The sequence below is a fragment of the Vanellus vanellus genome (assembly GCF_965231255.1).
Source record: "Vanellus vanellus genome assembly, chromosome: 1".
Lineage (NCBI taxonomy): Eukaryota > Metazoa > Chordata > Aves > Charadriiformes > Charadriidae > Vanellus > Vanellus vanellus.
Window position 1 is genome coordinate 34,733,369 of NC_138905.1, and position 23,693 is coordinate 34,757,061.

A 23,693-nucleotide genomic window follows, 5' to 3' on the forward strand; every position below is an offset into this window, starting at 1 on the left:
CTTTCTTCAGTTTTGGAAGGATATTGTTGAGGATATTGAAGTTCGTGATCTAATTTCTGACAGAAGCAAATCTCAAGGTGAGACGTCTTGACTAATCTTAATACACATATGTTTGTAAATATAGCAAAGGAAGGACTAAAATTTATTTATTTACTTTGTAGATATTCCATCGGAAGAATGGATTTGGGAATCTTTATTTCATCCACCTCGCAAATTGGGCATTAATGATATTGAAGGGCAGCGGGTACTTCAGATCGCAGTGATTTTACGTAATCTTTCTTTTGAAGAGGGAAATGTTAAACTTTTGGCAGCTAATCGTACTTGTCTTCGGTTCCTGCTACTCTCTGCTCATAGTCATTTTATTTCTCTACGGCAGTTGGGGCTTGACACGCTCGGAAATATTGCAGCAGAGGTAATGTGCTTCAAAACAGAACAATGAAAATACAATTTGATAAAAGCTTTACTTTAGTGTTAATTAATTACTTTTTTCCTTGATCATTGGATGAAGCAGGAAAGAAATTATTTTCTGAATTTTTAAATAGCAATTTGAAAACAAGTATTCAGAGCCAAAGCAAAAATGCAGATTGTATGTGTCAGTTTGCTAAAATATACTCACATGAAGAAGACTGATTGTATAGGGAGGTACAAGATATTCATAATGCATAATTTTCAGTTTAGTTTTCCAGAGAGAAGAAAGGAATTTGGTTAAATTCTGCAGAGTGTACACTAGCTTCTTCACTTTATAATTATAACCTTTGGTCATAACTTCAAAATAGTATGTCTGAGGAGGGGGTGGTAGAGGGTTTTTCACCGTGTGTAGTAGGCACCAGTAAGCTAGTCATATGCCACTGGGTATACTGGCTGAATCACGTGAGGCATGCTTTTCTTTTCGAAGAGGTTTGAGAATGGTTGAGAAGCAGAAGTAGCTAGGAACAGGATGAACAATTGTTTGAGAAGGAATGTTAGTCATTACTCAAGTTCTGTTCTTTGTTAGATATTAAAATATATTTGTGTATATTGTTGGCTGCCCGGGAATAAAGTTATTTTCCTTATTCTGAGCACTAGAAAATGTAATTTAGACTGCTAGTTCAGAGCAGAAAAGGAGGAGGGGGCTCAAAATGCTAGCTATGATAAAAAGCTCATAGGGTTCTGCTTTTGTGGACAGAAATGTTATTTACATGTGCTGCATTTAAACACTTTTGAATCTTGTATTTTGATATGCAGATTTAAAGATTTGAGCCATTAGCACTATATGGACAGTTAGTCATAGATTTTTATTTTTTTTTTATCAGCTTCTCTTGGATCCTGTTGATTTCAAAACTACTCATCTAATGTTTCACACTGTTACAAAATGCCTCATGTCAAGGGATAGATTTTTAAAAATGAGAGGTAAGATCTCAAGCTATTCTATTGTTTTATTAGAATTGTAATTATTGCTGTTCAAAACTATTTTGTATTTGTTCTTCAGGCATGGAAATCTTGGCAAATCTTTGTAAGGCTGAAGATAATGGTGTCTTAATTTGTGAATATGTGGATCAAGAATCCTATAAAGAGATCATATGTCATCTGACGCTACCAGATGTGCTGCTTGTAATCTCAGCACTTGAGGTGCTATACATGCTCACAGAAATGGGGGAAGTTGCCTGCTCAAAGATCGCTAGAGTAGAGAAGAGCATAGGTAAGGGAGAAACTAAATCTATTACTCTCACTTATGTAGGAAAAGAGACTTTAGAATATATCATGTTCAGTGGTTTAAAATGTGGCTTGCTTATGTGTGTGTGCAGCTTAGAGATTTTTAGCAAGTTTTACTAAAATTTATTCTTTGTGTCCTCAAGAAATTGATGATGCTAATAACTAGGGAAGCTAAAACTTTTGAAGGCTTTTTTTTTAATGCCATGAAGTGTGTGGTTTTGTTGTTTGTTTGTTTTTTTTTTTAAATAAATCTACAGAAGCATACAGAGGCTTCTTTTCTTTCAGCACATGGCAATTTTAAAGCAAATCAATATGTTCCAGCAGCATTCATTTGTCTTGTCCTAATGTCATTGTTGGTTTTACATTTAATACTTTAGATACATTAGTATGTCTGGTTTCTATGGACATCCAGATGTTTGGACCTGATGCACTTACTGCTGTAAAACTCATTGAACATCAGTGTGTTAGCCAGCAAGGAGTACCTGATGTCAGACCACAAGTAATGGATCATGGTTCTTCACAGGCCCACGCAACAGGTGTCCCAGGTTAGTATCACCGCAAGAGAACATACTCTTCTACAAGATTTCCTATATGGCATGTATGATTTTCATCTTTGATACGTTTCTGATTAATTTACATAAATACACCTAGCATTATGCATAACATACAGTATCTTTTTCAGATAATTGTTCACAAAGCAAATATAAAGCTATGTTAGGCAAAACTGTTGTGAAACAAGCTTTAAAAGAATCTTAGTATTTTTCAGTTGCTAATCTGAAAATTTACTGAGAGTTATGTACACTCCTTATTTTAACTTGTTCAGTGGAAAGAAAAAGTGTCCATTCTAGATTGTTGCCATGATTTGCAGAGAATCGGAGGTCCATTTTATATTGTGTTTTTACACAGAATATTATTGGGCAGTAATATATGGTATTTGATAGAATTGCAGAGATGAGATAGACAAACAGAATCATGCCTCTGTTGGAGCTGCTGAACAGCTTGATGTCATGTGAACCAAATTTTAACTATTGTTTAAAGCTTGAAAAGCATTTTTTTTCTAAATTGTAAATTAAATTGTAATTATGATTAATTTTTGCAGTTTTCTTTTGGGATTAAGTAATGGCACTTTGGAAGTTGACGGCACAGCTAACTATTATTGGTCAGGGGGAGCAGCATATGTACCTCATTCTGTCTTTACTAATTAAATCACATAGCAGTATACCAAGTGTGCACAAGATGCAACACTGCTATTTGTTCTGGGGAAAAAATGGAGAAAGAACCATTATGACAGATACTGCCTTGTATGTCTAAATGTGCTGTTTCTGGAATGGGTGCAGATATCACAGTGAAAGTGACTGGCAAAGAATGCGACTAAGGGGGACGAACAAGAGTGAATAGAAGGAACCAGTGTGACATCACAACAAAATTCTTTGCATTATGTTTGCTTCCACTTAGGAATTGGAAAAATAATTGCTGTGTGTTTGTGCCTGTTCTGGTGGAGTATTGTGCCACTCTTCAATCATGCTCAGTACTCTGTGAAGTACTGAGATCATGGATTGTGATTGTGAATCTGGAACTGTCGTTCATTAAATGCATATTTCATGATTGCACTTCAGTGGCGGCTCTGGCCTTGGCATGCCCTGCTTCACTTTGGTAAATTGTGGTGCAAATGTGTATTCTTAGTGCACCTTTGTGACTTGCCCTAGTTGGATACATCCTTGCTTACATACACAGGAGAAACTGTACCAGTGAAAGTCATGGAGTTAAAGTGCTTCTTCATTCAGGAGAACAAAAATTGCTTCAGCATTTTTTTTTTTTTTTTTTTTCCTTCCCATCATTGTCCACAGCTTCTAGGACAGCACCACATGTTGCTCCACCACCTGGAATAGTAGAAATAGACAGCGAGAAATTTGCATGTCAGTGGTAAGTGTATAGTTCTATTCAAATACCTCAATGAAGAAAAATGAAGAAAAATTCCTGTATTCCTGTGTCACAGAATTTTCTAGCTTACTTCTATTTACTGCTAGACTCATTTTTCTGAAAAGTATCAAGCAAAACCATTCTGTCATTGCTTTGAAGAAGTATGAAAGAAAAAAACAGAATATTTACTCTTTAATAGTTGGTACTTGAAATGACTGGTTTTCTGTCTTAGAATAGAATTTAATTTGATTTTTAACTCTGATCTTGATTTTATTTATTTTTTAAATTGTCAAGCAGCATTATCTGTTTCACGAGTGTTTTCATCTGGTTACTGCACCAATATAAAAGTAATTATCAAATTATGAAGCTAAGCCCTGCAAAACTCTCATGTGTTCATTGTGAACCTTGAGCAAGTTAAGGAAGGTCGAAGCCTTTTCTGTCCAAATTCTCTTGCTTTCAACTAATATTGTTGTCAGATATTTCAAGAGAAACTATTCCGCCAGTGGTTCTCATGTAGACTGAGTGTGATCTTTCTGAACTATTTGACTTACATAAATCTACTCACATTCTAAATATTTGTATTAATCCGTTCCTCTTGGACGTTTCTACCTCTGCTGCTTCACAACTGGTATGTATGTTCATCACTTGCCTTCCTGATCAGGCAAAAGCCTTCAAGAAAGATAAAGTGGGTAGAATTTGTCAAAGCTTAGTGCTTTAGGTCATGATTTAGTTTTACTTATGCTTCCAGCAAAGCTTTGATTATATGGGGGAAATGTTGCAGATTCTTGCGGTCAACCGATGTTGTTCCCATGCTTCTGTTTGCATGTTGCCAAGTATTAATGTGTGCCACTGAAAGACTGAGAAATGTCACATTTAGACATTTAAACAGGGATACCTGGAGCTGGAATCACAGCAGCTTTAGCGATCTGCAAGTTGATCTGTTGCCAAAGCTAGTTTTCTAGGCTGCCTTTTCAATTGAGTGGGAGATTCCCCCAATAGTAAAATAAATTGCCTTCACCTGCCTAGTTTCTGATGAGATTATGAATTACCTTCTGGTACTACCTTCTCTCTATTGACTATAGAGAGCACTAGACATTTAGCTTTCGGTAGTAAACCTGTAGGCAAGGTGAATAAGTATGGATAAGTACCATGCTGCAACTGTGTGATACCATCAAATTACAGAAAATACTGAAGCAAACCATAGAGCATTATATCAGGAAGATTTGGAATATCTGCTTTGGTTTTGATTCTTTGTGCTTCTGCAGCTGTCAGTATTGAATACTATTATTTTGTACTTGATTTTTCTCCTGGTCTTAGGTAGATAGGAGTTAGTGAAAAATAAAAATTAACATCTAATCCTGAAAATTCTCCTTAAATACTAACTGTGTTGCCAAAAAAAAAAAGGCAAATTGAGAGCAGAGGAGTAGCCTCTTCCAATCATTTTCATCAATGCTAACGTGGAGTGTCTTACATTCATGTAAATTTTCGTGGTATGTTTTAGTCGTTGCTTCCTGTTGAGGGAAATGGGAAAATGAGTAACTCATAGCAGTAGAATTTAGAAAAGTTACTGTTTCAGGAGCAACAGAAAGACAAGGTATTTAAACTGACCTTCCTGGATGTATTATTAGCCAGCTTAGCCCGAGTAGGAGTCCTTGTAAGGTAAGCGACAGTAAGTGCATGTGACAGTAAAGTGCTAATCGCAGATCCCACTTCACCATTACAAGTCCTGAATATCTTCAGTTTGCTGGTACCAGTGATAGTGTGTCAGCCTAACATACCCAACTGGACAGTCATTTGTCTGATATGCCAAATTTAATTAATACCTAGATTTTCTGTTACACAGTGTGATCTCAATTTTTGTAACTACAAAATTGTAACTCAGCTACAGGTTGAAATGGCATTATTCTTACTCTTTGCTGGTTATGAGAGAATGTAATCATTTACTTTTTCTCTTTTGGATCATCTAGTTATATTGGGATTGTAAGACTCTACAAAGGAGAACGCAGTGTAGTCTTCCGAAGTGTTAGCACCATATAGTAAATGCTGACAATTTAAGAAATATTTTTATTCTGTCAGAGCCTATATTCTGGTACAGGTATTTGAGCATTGTGTGGGAGCTGTTACTTACCTCCATTTGCTGCTGCGGATGAACTGTTCCCCGTCTCTGGGTTGAAACAATGGATTTGAAAGAAAAAAATAAACTGATAGAAAACGTTTCCTTCAGTCACAGCTTTCTGGTTGGGGGTTGGATGGTTTGTGTGCTTGTGGAGAGTCTGTAGGAGATGCAAATGCTTTCTGTCCGTGGAGGTTGGACATAAAGCAGAACAGGTTGTTCAAGGATTTTATTGATGTGTCTGTGGCGTGGGACTCCAGGAATGAGAGTGTGTGTGTTTGTGTGCATATTCTTTTAGAATTCCAGTCCCTTCTCTCCTGTCTTCCTACCTCTATCAGAACGACAGGGTTGAGACTGTTACTCTATTTCTGGTTTTATTTGTATTTTATAGTAAGACTGCATCAGTTAACAAAGTCTTGGTTTTGATACAAATGGTGAATTTTGATAGAAATTTCTGATAAATAATTAGCTAGCATTCAGTCCATCTTTTGCCTAAAGTAGAATCGTGAAGAAATAAGAGTAGAGCTGTGGGGCGGAGACGTCGCCAAACAATGCATTCTTTTTTTCGCTTTGTTTCCGAGTATACAATAAAAAAAGTCCTGTGTAGAGACTATTTTGCATGTTACATATATATATATATAAGATGTTGCGTGTAAAACTGGCTACATGTGTTAGGGGTCCTATGTGTTGAATCACAAGCAGTGAGAAGAAGAAAGTATCAAACAGCCATTTGACAAGACAATATACTAAAATGTTGTTATCAGGTCTCAAAAATCTCTGTGATAGACAGAAACGTTTTAACAACCCTTTTAAAAGTACTATCTCTATATTTTGTTTCACAGTTTATTTTTCCATCCTCAGGTTGAATGCACATTTTGAGGTGAATCTTGATTGCTCAGTTTCTCGAGCAGAAATGTACTCTGAATACCTCTCTACCTGTAGTAAATTAGCTCGAGGTGGAATCCTAACATCAACTGGATTTTATAAATGTCTGCGGTAAGACAAAAATTCATGCAACAATAAAGAAGCAATTGTATGTGCTCAATACTAACCTGTAGCTTTAGATTTCTGAGAAAAGATCTACTGAGTTGAGTTTGAAAGAAATCCAGTTTTGGAATTTTAATTGAAACAAATGTTTAGAGTTTAATTTTATTTCGTTCCATTTCAGGATCTTTGATAGGGTTCCTTCTCTGCTTATAGTCCTTTTAATTCTTTTGCAGGTAGTTTTTTGGAGGTAGTTTTCACTTACCTTGTATGAGATCTTGGCCAACCATCTGGTGGACCTGTTAGTCCTCCATGAGGAATACTTAGATGCTACTGGATAATTCTGCTGTATTGCAAAGATACAGGCATTGGTGCAGTTACTCTGCACACAAGAGCAGTTAGTTAAAACAAAAACATTGTAAGGTAATTGGGTTATTGTGTTTATTAACTTAGATTTATGTTGTGTTTTGCAGAACTGTCTTTCCAAATCATACAGTGAAGAGAGTAGAAGATCCAAGTAACAATGGTCAAGCACATATACATGTGGTAGGAGTGAAAAGGAGAGCTATACCACTTCCCATTCAGATGTATTATCAGCAGCAACCAACTTCGTCTACCCCAGTTGTCCGGGTTGATTCAATTCCTGATGTGTCTTCGTCTCCTTCGCCAGCAGGTTTTTAAATTAATTAAATATCAAGTATCTTGCATAGATTCTGAACTGACAATAAAAGACAAAAGTTTTTGAAAATAGTTTTAAAGTCTTGGAAGTCAGGGCCACGTCTTTTGATTGATTTTATTCAATGTTAGGCATAGTATTGCAGTATGTACTTGCATGCCATTCTAGTATTTGTGTAACCCGTAAACTTGTCAGTCAGCAGACAAGCCATTGTTGCTGTATCATTAATTCAGATGCAGTATAGCTGAGAAGAGAAGCTGCTTCCATATAGAATTACAAATTCAAGCCTTTGATTTTTAAAAATTTGTTATGATGATATGTTTTGAAATAATTTTTGCTACCAAACTTTTACTGTGTTTATTTCAATAGGAATCCCTCATGGGCTACCAAGCGTAGGAAATCACTATCAGAGGACCCCTATTAACCAGTCTTCAACTTTGGCAGCAACACAGATGTCTTTTCCAATTCAAGGTGTTCATACTGTGGCACAGACTGTTTCTAGAATTCCACAAAATCCTTCTATTCATACACAGCAGCAACAAAATGCTCCAGTGACTGTTATACAGAATAAAGGTCCAATATCCTGTGAAGTAGTGAAGGCCACAGTAATACAGAGCTCTGTTCCCCAGTCTGCGGTTCCTGTTACTATTGCTGTAGGAGGAGCACCACAAGCTTCTAATCAAAATCACAGCACTACAGGACAGCAGCCGTCTGTTACTGTTGTTAGTTCTCAGACGTTGCTTCACCACCAACCTGTAATTCAACAACAGTCTCCACTGCATGCAGTGGTACCAGGACAGATACCTTCAGGCACTCCTGTTACGGTAATTCAGCAAGCTGTACCTCAGGGTCATATATTTGGCAGAGTACAAAACATACCAGCATGCAGTTCAGCAGTTTCACAGGGTCAACAGCTAATCAGCACATCATCACAGCCTGGGCAGACATCATCTCAGCAGTCCTCTGCTGGCAACCAGCAACAAGATACAGTCATCATAGCACCACAGCAGTACGTCACAACCTCTGCATCTAACATTGTTTCTGCCACCACAGTTCAAAATTTCCAAGTAGCAGCTGGGCAGGTGGTTACAATCGCAGGTGTCCAAAACCCACCAACATCTAGGGTAGGGTTCCAGAATATTGCACCAAAGCCTCTGCCGTCTCAGCAAGTTCCACCTGCCGTGGTACAGCAGCCAATGCAGCCACAGCAGCAGCCCCCAGCACCGTCCCAGCAAAGTGTAGTGATTGTAAGCCAGCCAGCTCAGCAAGGTCAAACGTATGCACCAGCCATTCATCAAATAGTGCTTGCTAATCCAGCTTCTATTCCCGCTGGTCAAACTGTCCAGTTGACTGGACAGCCAACCATTACTCCATCTTCTTCACCATCCCCAGGTCCGGTTACAAATAATCAAGTCCCTGCAGTTATGTCATCTTCATCTACCACTCCTCAGTCACAAGGGCCCCCTCCTACTGTCAGCCAGATGCTTTCTGTAAAGAGGCAGCAGCAGCAACATTCACCAGCATCGTCACAGCAGCAGGTACAGGTACAACAACCAATACAAATGCAAGTTCAATCACAACAAGGTAATACAGGAGTTGGCCAGCCTAACTCTGGTGAGTCTAGTCTGATAAAACAACTGCTCCTTCCAAAAAGAGGCCCCTCAACTCCAGGGGGAAAGCTTATACTCCCAGCTCCACAGATTCCTCCACCTAACAATGCAAGAGCTCCTAGCCCTCAGGTGGTTTATCAGATGGCCAATAACCAGGCGCCAGGTTTTGGAGTTCAAGGACAGTCTCCAACTCAGCAGCTGCTGGTTGGACAGCAAAATGTTCAGTTGGTCCCAGGTGCAATCCAGCCCCAAGGGGCAGTACAAACAGTACCCATTTCTAATTTACAGATATTGCCAGGCCAGTTGATCTCAAACAGCCCAGCAACTATTTTCCAAGGGACTACTGGCAACCAGGTTACGATAACAGTTGTGCCAAATACGAGTTTTGCTACTGCAACTGTGAGTCAGGGAAATGCAACTCAAATCATTGCTCCAGCAGGAATTGCAGTGAGTGGAGCACAGACAGGAGTTGGGCTACAGGTGCAAACACTTCCAGCTACTCAAGCACCTTCAGCTGGACAATCACCGTGTACTGCTGCTCCCCCATTCAAAGGTGATAAAATAATTTGCCAAAAGGAGGAAGAAGCAAAGGAAGCAACAGGTTTACACATTCATGAACGTAAAATTGAAGTTATGGAGAATCCTTCCTGCCGAAGAGGAGCTGCAAACACCAGCAATGGGGATGCAAAAGAAAATGAAATGCAGGTGGGAAGTCTTTTAAATGGGAGAAAGTATAGTGACTCCAGTCTACCTCCTTCTAACTCAGGGAAAACTCAGAATGAGGCCAATCAGTGCTCACAAGTCAGTAATGGGCCATCATTAGAAATGGGTGAGAACGGAGCTCCTGGAAAGCAGAACTTTGAACAAATGGACACACAGGAAATTAAAAGTGATTTGAAGAAGCCCCTAGTTAATGGAATCTGTGATTTTGATAAAGGAGATGGTTCTCATTTGAGCAAAAACATTCCAAATCACAAAACTTCCAATCATGTAGGAAATGGTGAGATATCTTCAGTGGAACAACAAGGGAATTTGGATGCCACGCAGCAAGATACTGCCAAAGGTGATCAAGGGGAAAGAATTTCTAATGGGCCTGTATTAACTTTGAGTAGTTCACCTGTTGTAAGCGGTACACAGGAGGCTGCAAAACTGTTAACCCAGCAACTTAGTGGTACCAACACTGATTTACCTAATGGACCTCTAGCTTCAAGTTTGAATTCAGATGTGCCTCAGCAACGCCCAAGTGTAGTTGTCTCACCACAATCTACAGCCTCTGTTATACAGGGGCATCAAATCATAGCAGTTCCACACTCAGGACCTAGAGTGTCCCAGTCTACCCTGTCATCCGAAGTTCGGTCTACTAATGGCACAGCAGAATGCAAAACTGTAAAGAGGCCAGCAGAGGATAATGACAGGGAAACTGTTCCAGGAATTCCAAATAAAGTAGGAGTTAGAATTGTTACAATCAGTGACCCCAACAATGCTGGTTGCAGTGCAACTATGGTTGCTGTGCCAGCTGGAGCGGATCCAAGCACTGTAGCGAAAGTAGCAATAGAAAGTGCTGTTCAACAAAAGCAGCAGCATCCAACCACGTATATACAAAGCATGGTCACACAGGTATGTTGCAGTGTTCTTTTCATGTTTATTCCAACTGTGATTCTAACTAATGCTGTGAAATAACGCGGGTGAAAATGTAAACTCAGTCAATATTTCTTGCATAGTATTTAAAACACTCAGAAAACGATGGCTTCTGTTCTTTCAGGGACTAAAGTTCCAATAGTTTGCATACTTCTCCAATGTCAGCGACAATAGTCGAATTTAAAATAGTTTGTAGCTTGATAATACGCAGTAAGGAAAGAACTTCTGCTCACTGATGTCTTCTTTAAAGGATTAACTGTTCTGAAAACAAAAATGATTTGTTGTACGGTCTTGTAAAAATGTCAGTATTGTTCTGCATTTTATTCTTGGTCATTATTGCTTATGGAGGGGTGAATATGGTTTTTTGCAAGTTAATCATCACAAATGCCTCTGGCTTGCTGACATGAGTTGAAGTTCTTGCATTTAAAGGTGATCTTTAAAGACTTGCTTCAGGCATTCGCTACAGTCAGGAGAAAGTATTGTTTTGTAAATTTGTTGAAATGTTTGTTTGTTTATTACAAAATATTTGTAATGTTTATTTTATCGATAGAATAAGCAGCAATGGTGTTTTTTTTTTTTCTGTTTGACAAACTTTGGAGAAGGCTTTTTTCTTTTTTTTTTTTTTTACCTTGATCAACTCTTTTTTTTTTTTTTTTTTTTAACCATTTGAAAGTGGTTACTCCCTAACACTTTACTAGAAATGAGGCATGGCCATCATTTGTATGAGTATTAGTAAGTACAAATAATCATGTTTGAGATTATTTCAGTCTCTAGAATTTATTTCAGTTTTGTACACGGACAGAAAATCCCTCTCCAAAAATGTTCCTAACCTGAGTAGGAGCAAAAAGAAAGCAATAGTAGGTCTGGCAGTCAGAGTTCTGACAGACTGTGGAGAGGAGAAATTAAGTCTTTAGTGTATGTTAGTGCATTTTGACCTTGGGATAAGACAAGTCTTTTATTTGTTATCTTCCTTGTTTGTTTGTTTGTTTGTTTGGGGTTTTGTTTGTTTGTATTTTGATAGACAAAATTCAAACAAGATGGCTAGTGCTACTTCTTTTTTCTGTATCAAGTTAGGACAGTCAAAACAGCTTTCAATAGAAACCTTTATTTAGTTGTCAGAAATCAGGACTAAGTTAACAAGTTTTCTTTCTTTTTCTTTTTTCTTAAAATGTCTTTAAATACTCTTTTTAATTTTCATTTAGGTTTTATCAAAGAGATACCTATATTTTTCTGATATGTTATTTATCTTTGTTCTTACTAGGAATTATTTGACCGAAATGAGTGTCTTTTGGCAGCATAGGGACAACGTGCTAGATTTTCTGTAGTGTGGGCATATTAGCTGTGCCTTGCTTTTCACAGTGAGTGTCTTTAGCTGTTACACAGTTTGGAATTCCATTATAGCTTTTCTAAGGGTTGGCTGAGATAGGAAATGGTATTGCTATGTCTCTGGAATTGAATAAATATTATCTGTGGTTATTTGTCCCCTGGACATGTGGCTAGCAAGAATTTTCAGTTGTGTCTCAAACAACTACTAAACTATTAGACTTCCAGATTTTTGAAAAGAGGGGAGTAGTACAGTTAACTATTTCACTTGTATTAGATAATGTGTATCATTATAATAGAGGGGGAGAAAAAGAAGAATATTTCCTGTGCTGATAGTTTCTTTTTCATACTGTCACTAATAACACTATCGTTAATAGTTCCTACATTTTCCATTACCTTTACAAACAGAAAAATGCCAGCTGGGTATGCCATTCAGTAGAAATTTGCAGATCAAAATAACTTGGTTTAGTGTTTGCTTCCATGGAAGTTAGCTCATTCTTCTGCCTGTAGGATGCCTTTTCTTTCTTCAAAATTACAGGAATGTGGGAGAAAATTAGTTAAGTAGTTTTGATGTTGGTGAACAATCTAATTCATTAGCTAATTGCCTTAACCATTACATATAGATATTTATGAATCATGTCTATCATGATAATGCTAAGTACTGACATAATAGAACCCACTTTATAGTATTCTGTTCCGGGTATATTGGACATCATAGTTTGGCTTAAGACTTTTAAGGATCTTTACTACTCCTTTAAAATCAATGTGTTGGACTAATAAAGTGCCAAAATCATCTTGAATTTTTTTTTTTTCAAGAGCAGCTGAGCAGCTGCAATAGCCATTGTTTTTCTGGAAAAGCAGATGTTAAGTATTTCCAATATTGAGTCTGCTTTTAGGAGTATCTTTAAGACATCCAGAAATACTAAGATGTAGCCAAATGCTTGTGAGCTCAGTGTGAGTTTTACTGATGACTTCTTTTGAGGTTAGGCTGTGTGAAATCTATTTTTTTTTCCCTGCAAATTTTGTGAGTCTTCCTTGTATGATAACAGCTTCCTTGTCCCTGACTTTTTGAAAGGCAGCAGCTAAGGAACACCTCTTTCACCTGAGTATCTGCATTGTTTTATCCTCTCTGCAGTATCTAATGTATACTGGCTGTCTTGCAGAAGAAATAGGAGAACGTGGATCTTTCTGCAAACAGTGTGAAATTTATTATAAATACAGCCAAATGGAGAAAAAACGATGAGGGACAGGGAATAAAGGGATATTAGCTATGGCAAAATTACATAGCTACTGAAGCTGTTAGCGTGTGATTTCCTGTTTGCTTGTCATCTTAAAATTTTATTCTAAACTAGACCTTATATTTCAGAGAAGTGAGAAAAGGATAGAAGAAGAAAATTTGTAATGAAATGGTAACCCAACAGAAAGGCTGGAGAAGGAGATGTAGAGGACAAAAAAGGGAGGAGAGTATTGCTTATGCAACTTCAGCAAGATTAGTTGTCATGAACTGCAGAGAGGAGAAAGGGAAGATGCTGAAGATAAGGAAGGGCAAACAAATAGAGGAGGAAGGAAGCAGAAACGTGAAAACTAAGGAAAGCAAGAAAAGGAGGGAAATAATCCTTAAGGGATTGTAAAAGTTAAGATTTATTTCATTATATGAATAGTAGCTTGAAATGGTCTGGTACTATATGCGTGGGGGGAAAATTGTTGATTTAAATCGTCTATTAAAATAATGAAAATTTATATACATGCTGTTTATGGGACAGCCCATGTATTCCTATCGAAATCCAGTTAGACAAGTATCTTCTGTGTATAACATCTGATTATTCCATGTTAATTGTACACCTCAGCAAAACTCATTGAAAAATAACTACATATATACTGACTTCAAAGACTCTTTTTTTTTTTTTTTTCATTTTTATAAAACATTTGGCGATAGGTATATGGGTTATGTGAGAAGAGGAACATAATGATATGCACAGTATTGCAATGTTTTGATTATATCTCCATCTGTATTTTGTAAGCCCATGAAATGTAGTCTGCGAGGAGACAGAACTGGCACTTTACTATCACTGCTTCCTTTTATTTTGGTGTTCTCTATTCCTGGATTACTGCTTTCCTGAGGCATTGTGCTGGACCAGTGGATTGAAAAGAAAAGAAATGAGCAATTACATACCTGTACACTTTCTTTTCTTTTCCACTTTTTCTTACTCCTCTTCAAACGCCTCCAAAATGTCTGTTGAACATAACCGTGTTGGTTTGTCCCAATTGGTGTGTGTGTTTTGAAGGAATACTCTGATATCACACCAAGTTACTAGAAGTGAGCAAATCTGATGTAAATTGCCTTATCTGGCTTTTAAAGTAATCACTTCCCTGCTCATCACTGTCATGCCCTCATAAACAATACACACCCATTTCTCTTAAGGCCGCCCACTTGAAACATGCTTGTGTGGAAATTTAGGTAGCAAAAATTGTGTGAGCATTGCCTTCGCTATTTGCTCCTGCTCTCTGTTTATTGAGAAGCTGAGAATTACCATGCACCAGAAAGCAGGTGTGTAGCCCCAGGAGGTGTAATTCATTCCTAGCCACAGAGCAAATGAGTTTCTCAGCTGGAAGTACTGAAATACAGAATCTCTATGCTTTTACTGCTCTTCACTTGTGAAGCACACTGTTGCAAGGAGACTTGAACTTCAGTAATCTAACAGGAAAAGAACATTTATTTTAGTGCCTACCCCTGACCCCTTCCTCACACTCAAATCCTGCTATATTCATTTTCAGCTTATAGGTTACCTTTTTATATATGCTCGTTATCATGAAGAAGCTAAACATAAAATTTCCTAATACCACACCGTAAATCCTACAATACTTTAAAAAAATATTTTTGCTATTAGTTAACTGTTTATTATTGAGTTAAATGTATTTATTATGGGTGTGTACATACTAATGGTGGGAGAAAAAATGCAGTCTAATGCTTTTAACCTGCATATGATTCTATATGCCACCAGGACCCCCATCACACTGGGATGCAGTATGTTCTCTTGTTGATGGCACAGTAGGCCTTTTAAATAAAATGGGCAGGTATCATGCTAAAATAGTTATTCATTAATCCATAAATGGAATGGCACCATTGCTCTTCTGAAAAGGAGGTGGAGACCATTTCTGGTCCCAAGCCAGAGGGTTTGTTATTCCTACCCCACAGGGAGCTCATGTACCCAAATGGAGAAACTCTTGTGCATAAGAATAAATTAGTATCTTTTGTAAGCAGTCCATTCTAGTTAGCAGAAAGCTCTTAGCTTTACTCCTAGTTTTCATGACTCTGCCAGACTTTCTTCCCCCCATCTCAATCTAACGTCACTCGGTCTAGAGATAAATGTCCTTCTACTTATTAAAGTAACCTGTAGTATCTGTTCCGTAAGTAGACTGTACGGACATTAAGGGTTTGTGTTTATGTACTTTTAAGAGTTCAGTGCAAACGGTACTGAGATAGGTGATGCTGCTAGAAGTACCTTTCAGTCCTGAGATCCAGTGAGATCTGATTTGCAAAAGTGCTAAGTGGTGGCAATCGCAAATCCTATTGTGAAGAGGTCTAATCTGATCATAAAAAGATGCCATGAAGTGCTTTCAAGTGTACTAGAGTACTGGGCGTTTGATTTCGTGAGGACCCTGGAATCATGAAATGGTTTTGCTAGAGGAGGAAATTTTGTGAAATCGTTTTGCCATGGGGCAATTTTCTTCAATGTTACTTTTCCCAGAAAGACTTTATTAGGAATAAATATCTGTTCTAGTTCCATATGTTAAAGAAATAAGTGAGTTTACCTAATCTTTGCATATCAGTACTGTAAACTAGGTGGAACATGGCAAGTATTTCTAGGTAAATTTCTGGAAAAAAGGAGTTTCATTTCTGAAAAACAAAGACTGTCCCTAATTTTAGTGATGTCCTGTGTATCATGCATTACTAAATCAATAAATGAAATAGAGGAGGGGAAAAAAAGAAAACAAAACTTAGCAGTATTTCTGATGTCTTGAACGAAGAGAGGAAAGCTTTGAGATGTTTGAACATATAACTTATGTTTCTAAAATAAAACCAAGGAAAGCAAATGTAATTTTGCTTTATCCATCGACTTTAAAATATAATCAGCACAGTTAATGGGCAAGCAATAAATTTGACTTCAAAATACATGGATGTTGTAGCCGCCTAATGCTCCAAGTTTGAGCGAAACTTCTCTACTTTGCAGTAGCACAGTGATAAGAGAATTCTAAATAACAACAATTATTTTATGCATTTCTTTTCAATTTATCAGCTTTTTTTTTCTCACTGAAAAAAAAAAAGGCTGGAAAGAAATTGGAGGGGAAACTGAATTTTAACTTTTTGTCCTGAAAATTCGTTTTCTTTCCTGTCCTTTTTAATTTTCAGTATGTAGTATTTTGTATTGTATATCTCAGATCTCCTTGTTTAAAATAAACAGATTTTTAATGAGGTGGTATTAAAACCTTCGAATACCACTAGGACACCTTGCCAGAAAAACCCTTGAGAAAATTCATAATTCTGGATTAATTGCAGGGCTTGCTTAGAATGGAGTAAATAATGCATGAACTACACATCGAATGATGAGAATTAAATAAAATACTGAATTCATTCACTACGCTCACTCTTTGTCCAGCACATTCGATGAGACAGAAGTTCTATAGGGATAAAAAAGTCAGATAAAGACCATCATAATGTATTGATGTCAGGAAGCCAAGTGAACATTGCAAAACAAGCTGTACTGCTGACACTTGATGATTTTACTTTCAGTGTGACTTTAAAAATGCCTTGTTAAGGGGACATTGATCTTAAAAGGTTCCACTTGGTTTTACTTTCTGTTAAAAGATAGATTGTGAAGATTTATTACCCAATCTATAAAATAGCTTAGAGGTCTTTGGATGAAAATCATTGTTGAGTTCAAAATAATTTGTAGTTATGACTAATGGACTAAGAGTCCTTTCTTACAACTTTTTACATGTACAGATCACAGGCATCGTATGCTAGTTGTGCTGTGTTCAGGAGTTTTGCTGAGTTTTGCCTTACTTTTATCAGGATATATGCTTGGATAAGGGAAGTGTTATTTTTTTGATGAGGCTTTTTTGCTGTCCTTTTGGTCATGTTATTAGCATTATATGATCTGTGATAGTTATTAACTTGTTACCTTGTGTGACTGTTGTCTGCAATGTCAATAGAGAGTAGCAGGAAGAAAACTTAAGATCAATATACAAATGAAATGTTAGAAGTTGCACTTAACTGTTTGTTTCTTTACAGTTGAAGTCTAAAGACAGTCGGTAACAGAGCTGTAAAGATGCAGAGTAGCGTGTGGCATTTGAAAAATGCTTCTGTTATACTATTATTAAACACAGACTTGAGAGTAGTTTTGTTTGGTCTCTTTAGAAGCATGTTATGTTCCTTTTCTAACAGTAGGGAAGAAAAGGATGTTAGGTCTTCATTCATAGATAATATTCAAAAGCTTAATCTTTTTATTGTCATCATCTTTATAAATGTCTTGCTGGCCAGAGCCTTCTAGGAAAAAAGAAATAGGAGAAGCAGTGTTCTGACATAAACACTGTTCTGAAATGGGGTAGTCCAGCATTCAGTATCTATTATTCAGAAAAAGAAATAAAATTGACATGTTTTGGCTTTGTTTTTATATTTTTAGGTAACCTTAAAGATAATTTTTATTAACTGTTAAAATAAGTGTCTTGTAATATGGCAAGGGAGCAAGTAAAATGTATTTTTCCTTTCTGAAATGTTTATATTTCACTGTATACAAGTTGTATGGCATGTTTAGGCATTCTGGGCACGTCATGTTCTGTATAAAGGTACATGTGCTGGCTGGTTTTACAAGAGCTTGAATAATGGTATCATTTGCCAAGTTTTATAGAGAAAATGAAATGTCCTAGTTTGAGCCTACTATTCTTTGATAGTGTTTCTTCAGCATTGTTCAATTTACCTTTCCATACACACTCTGTAACACAAACTGATGCGTGGTAATGCTGCTAATAAAACCGTTTCATCAAAGAACATAAAGCAGTTCTAGACGTAGCTCATTTTACTTCTTTTAGCAATATTTTCTCCTGTGTTTACACAAAAAGCAAACTACTCCCTGTGCTGATGATATTGCAACCCCTAGAGTTCGCACGCTTTTTTCTTTTCTTAAAAAACAAATAAAGCCTTTGTAAAATAATGTTGACCGTTGCTCCATTAGTGCCTTTGAGAAATTCCTTTGCAATCATAATTCTGTATTTGAATTTAGGTATAAGGTTTAGTAATTTGACTATTAGAAACTTCTGCAGAAATGCTACAGTGTAAAAGTTGTATGTCCCTCATGTTATGGTGTCTATTAATGCTTATTCAGAGTTCAAAGTGTTAAAATCTGAAAACTTGTGGTTGATTACAGTGTAAAACAGAAGACCTTTGAACAAACAGTAAACTGCATGTCAAGTCTTGAAATAAGCCCTGTTTAAAACTCTGTTTAAACTTTTTCTACAGAGCACACCTGCAACGTCGATACCAACAGTGCAAGTACAGGGCCAGCAGATCAATTTGCAGCCGCCTTCATACACTGCAGCAAGTCAGCATGCAGAGCAAATGAAAAAACCTGGACAGAACTTCATGTGTCTGTGGCAATCTTGTAAAAAGTAAATACCTCCTTTATTTAACTACCTTTTACTAATACGTAACAGATGTTTGTATATAGAAGGTGATTCTACAAGTTCTATCTATTCTGTTTCCTTAAGTTACCTTATACTTTGTGAGTGGGGAAAAGAAAAAGTGAAAAGCGTTGAGGAAACTGAAGCTGCGATGGGGGAGTGCAAGACATTTAACTGCTCTCCATTATACATCAGAGCATAAAGTAGTATTAAGTGGCTTTCTTTTAATGTCTTGGTTATTCAGTAAAAAATAAAATATTGTCATGTAATTAATTTTACAAAAAATAATTCCTAGTTCAGAAGCTTGTTCTCTGTATTGCAAGTACAAAAGTAGTTACTGTACTGCAGTTACAAATCATGTCTTGACATTTTCTTGTGTTTCCAGCTTTTAGTCTTTCTTGTGTTTCCAGTTTTGCAAGATCAGGGTGTTGCAATTCTACGTCCTGGTCAAAGTCTTATTTATATTATGACTAATTTTAGTAATTATGATACCATTTGTGTGCCACAGGACTCCATTGTCACAAAAGGCAATAATAAGGAACTTAGGTTTAAGACAAGACAGCAATGACTAGACTTTTTTTTTAATTTGTTGTTGTTGTCCTTAAAAGAGAGAGGGGTAAGCTAGTAGACTTTTGGATGTAGGCTTATAAAAACATGATACTACCCTTGTTATCAGTATGCATATCTTGACATTGATTTTTGAAATAACATGTTTGTGAATATGCCTAGTTTTCAGTGAAGGGTACAGATTGGTGAAACAAAGGTAGTTGTCAAATAGCCACTTTGAAAACAGTGAGAGAAATTGCATAATATACAGGACGGGCATGAAAAAGGGTGAGACACTTCATTGTTGTAGAACAAGACAAAGGGAGCGTAAAGACAAGCTGATTTGGCAGAAAACTGGTGTGTAGACATTCAGAAAGTTGGGATGAAATGATGGAGAAGTTTGAACCGATGGTGAAAATGAGGCATTTGAAAAGAATTAGAGGAATACTGAAGGACAGTTAATCTGTAGACCCCTGGAGCTGTAATTTGTGTTTCTTTAATCTGTAGACGCCTGAAGCTGTAATTTCTCTTTCTTTCAGTCCTTACAAACATAATTCAAAGATCATAAAGTCAATGCAAGACATGTGGGTTTCAGTTAAGACTCTGACTTGTACTGTAGAGATATGGTGCTGCTTAAATCATTGCCCTGTTTTCACCTTAAAAGTGATTTTTGTTTTTTTAGGTTGGTGACACTTCTCTGTGTAAGAAATATGTGTAAGGCTACACTTTTTACTTTACTACTAATAAATATAACTGTAGAGACATACTCTATTGGCTGTACAATAGATGCATAAACACCTGTGTTGGTACAAGAGTGGATTGTACTGAGGTGGAGTTGAAAAGATGGGGCAGTTTCTTAGCAGAAGCCTCGCCAATTTATACCATCTTGAAGAGTTTGCTGAACTACAGTTTTGAAGCACAAGGGAGTCACCAGCTTTCTTGTATGTCTAAAGTTATGTAGGAGGAGTTGTGTAGAGTTGAGGTAACTTCTAACCATGGAAAAAGCTGATGTCACATGTGAACTAGGATACAAATACACGCAGACAAATTTTGGGGCAGGAAGAACAACAATATAATTATTATTGCCTTACAATTTCAGTTTTTCTGTAAGTCTGACTTAAAATATTGTTCCAGTAAGTTTGCCTGAGATTGAAGTTAAGGGCTGTGAGGCTCATATTTCACAAGTTGATCTATATGTTTTATTCCAGAGATACTGTATTATTTCTGTTGCTTTTGTTTCTCCTGTTGTTACTTACTATACTGTTTTTTGTTCATAGTTAAGTTTCATTATTTTCAAAAGCCTTCAGAGATTTTTGCATTGTTAGATTGTAGTCCGTGTGACACGCAGCTCTTGTTCTTATGCTGTCACTCACTTCTAAAATATTTATTTCAGCTCCAGCTTAAAAACAGTTTACATAAACATTACACTCAGCATTCTCTGTGATGAAGAGAGAACCAAAATGTTAAGACAGCATCTTCCTCAAATGTATATTGTTTATTCATATTCCTTCATCAGCCTGATTAAAAACAGGAGTATCAAATCTCCTGTAGGCTTACTGCTGCTAACAGACATAAAGAAAGATGTGGAATTGCCACCTGTTACTGTATCTTAGATGTTTTTATTGAGTTGTTTAAGCAGGAAAAAAGGAGATTCTTTTGAGTGAGTCATTAGTTTACGTGAACTTTACATCCACTACTTGGTTTCATTCGTGATTGCTTAGCAGTTTTTTTCCTCGGTATTAAGCAGGCAGGTTCATCATAGTAGAATGATAGAACAGTCTTTTGTGGTGTTCACAATTAACAGGAGGGCACCTGTTTCTCTATGCATGTTCTTTAGTTTAATTCTCACAACATATTAGCATTAAGTTTCCGTTCCAGGATGTATTGCAGAAGGCAGTGAAGGCCTTCAAAAACATTTTATTGAGACTCAGAATAAATACGAATAAATAAAATAGTATGTTCTTTTCCTACCTGCGAACTCGGCTGCTGCAGTCAGCAGCATTCCACTGGCGTGGGTGTGGGTTCTGCTGTTTTGTTTTTCAGAACTGAATTAGGAAACATTATACCAAGATTTTGAAATAAAATGCAACAAATTTAGTAGTGCCTGAAGACCACAACCAGATCAGGCCTGATTATGCAAATAGTTGTAATGACTGGCCTCTCGCAGATGTATTCAGGTTTAGTATCTGAAGTGGAAGTAAAACTCTGAAAGGTGTCTGTCAGCATGCTACTTTGCATTGAGGACGGAACAGAAAGTAGGTGATTTCCTTTGAAATTCAGCTGTCTGCAAGTACTGCTAATTGTGTTCAGCTTAATTTAAAAGCTGCTACTTTGTTTCATAGGTAGGCATAAGATGTCTGCTCTTGAATTGCTTGGTATTTAAAACGTAAATTGGAAACGCTCTTGAATCTCTACTGCCTGTCAAGTCAGCTATTAGTTTAATGTTCTGTTCAGCAGCTGAACAGAATGATGGAGAAATTAAGTGGGAAATAAGAGTCTGGACTCAACTGACCGTCTTCTCAGTACTTAAACTTTTTTTTTAATTACTCTGTTTAGGTGTTTCTTTAAGGAAAAATAGTTTTTCTCTGCAAAATGGTAGTAATCCTGAATCTTCTTACATCGGTGATTGAAGTATAAAGCTGAATGTATTATACAGTGAGTGAACCAACATAGCTGAAATAGCTTTATTTTTCTTAAAGCCTTGCCACGTTGAATAAAATGTTTTAAACTACACTTTGGTTTTCACTTACGCTGTGAAATTTGTTTCATCCGTGCCAGGAATTATTCATAAACAGGTTTGTGCCAGCCTTAAGTTTACATATTATCTTTCTTCTTTATTGTGGAAATACATCTTTCTGTCCTCTGAAACATCAACTTTTGCTGTTGAGCCAATGTAGATGTAAAACATTTCCATTTCCTACTATGGGCTGTCTGGACCAACAGCAAGAGACTGTTTCTCCTTCCCAGCTTCCCTTCAGCAAGAGCTGACTGGCAAGGTGAATGCTTTTTAAGAGAGTAGTATTTATTGCCTATGCAGAAGGTAATTGCTGTATTACAGGTGGTTATTGCAGTAGAATTCAGTTTATAACTCAGACTTGTCTCTGGGTGAAATTAGCACTTTTACACCTTTATGGGATTCAGGTAACAGTATCTGTACTGTATCGATTGCAAGTATGCTTGCATAATGAATGATATTGAAATGAGTAGGAGGATGTGTAAGGAGGTGGTTGGATCAAAGCACCTACTGATCTGCTCTTTGTATGTTGAGAGTTCTGACTTGAACTTGTCCATAAATGTCTGTGGTAGGTTTAAGATGATGCTTCATCCTTAACTGCTTGCGGTAAGTCTCTGATTGGAGGTCGTCTCCCTCTTGGCACTGTTCAGCCCAGTGAGTTCAGTCAAACATCTTAACACAAATTCTTTTTTTTATTAACTGAAACTAAAATGCTGGCATGTGAACCCAAATGGCTGAGGTGGGTGCATGCGTTTCCTCTTTGGTAAGACTGCTGCGCCAGTGGCATCCAGTGGCAAGTGTGTGAAGACAGCTGGTGGCGATGACTTCCCAAATGGCAGCAACTAGGTTTCTAGACCTCTTCTGTCCAAGCCTTAAGTGGGTGTTGATGAGCTGGGTTAGTTGTATTGAAACGAGTTGCAAGCAGCCAAGTGTTTTGTTTATTTTGGCCATTTTTTCTCTGTTGAAGTAAGCAATGTAATTTTTAACACTTCATGTGTTTTAGGGTGTATCTAGACTAAAAAAAAAAAAACAACACACACTTTAAGTCATTCACTATTTTAATTTCATATTGTTTGAAATATCGTGGTTCTCCATTACCATCTGACACATGTTAAGATAACCCATATTTTGTCTATGTCACAATTTGAAACTATTTAAAAACTGTTGACTCACCCGTATTTTGAGGTGGCATTCATAGTGAGTTGTAACTTTTTTACCACTTTTAAATGGAAGAAAGCCCGTATTGGGGCTATTCTATCCATTTTCCTGATATTTAGAATTCAGGTGCTAAAGACCACTAATTTTAAATTAATCTTTTATTCCATCAGTTTTGACAAGCGTGCAGTATTGAGAGCAAATAGGATGATGAATGGTATGCATATCTTTTTCCAGTTAAAGTTTAAATAAGGTCTGAGTATGACTGCCAGTAAAGAAGGAAAGCAGGAGAAGGAATACACGGAACTCAGCTTTTTTAGCTGTTTATCACTGTATTTTGCTTGTGTTGCAGAGAATGGATCTGTTGGAATTAACATGCTTTATTTATTTGGTAAAGTATAAATAGAAAAATAGAAGCATATTTCAGTCGGCTTTGGCAAAACCATATTGCCATTTATTAGTAGCTCACTGGTTATATATGTACATGTTTTTCCTTTCAAGATTTGTTGACTTTTCATTTTATCAATGCATATCTCATTTCAGAAAATAAAAATGTTTAGCTAGTATGTGCTTATGTTTGTGATACCTGTGCTTTACCATTAGCTGGGAAAAAAAATCAAACTT

The 23,693-nt window shown here is 36.9% G+C and overlaps 1 protein-coding gene across 1 annotated transcript in view; it reads left to right on the top strand.

The window, feature by feature from the left end:
• Positions 1-23,693, top strand: part of ARID2 (AT-rich interaction domain 2) — a gene marked incomplete at its 5' end in the record, with an annotated part of 104,241 nt that overhangs the window by 71,606 nt on the left and 8,942 nt on the right. Inside the window, 10 exons of the mRNA XM_082489954.1 lie at positions 11-77; positions 162-412; positions 1,293-1,389; positions 1,469-1,678; positions 2,070-2,237; positions 3,540-3,615; positions 6,587-6,721; positions 7,183-7,382; positions 7,755-10,612; positions 18,474-18,622. Coding sequence (XP_082346080.1) covers positions 11-77; positions 162-412; positions 1,293-1,389; positions 1,469-1,678; positions 2,070-2,237; positions 3,540-3,615; positions 6,587-6,721; positions 7,183-7,382; positions 7,755-10,612; positions 18,474-18,622 — 4,211 coding nt within the window. The remainder of the gene's footprint in view (positions 1-10; positions 78-161; positions 413-1,292; positions 1,390-1,468; positions 1,679-2,069; positions 2,238-3,539; positions 3,616-6,586; positions 6,722-7,182; positions 7,383-7,754; positions 10,613-18,473; positions 18,623-23,693) is intronic.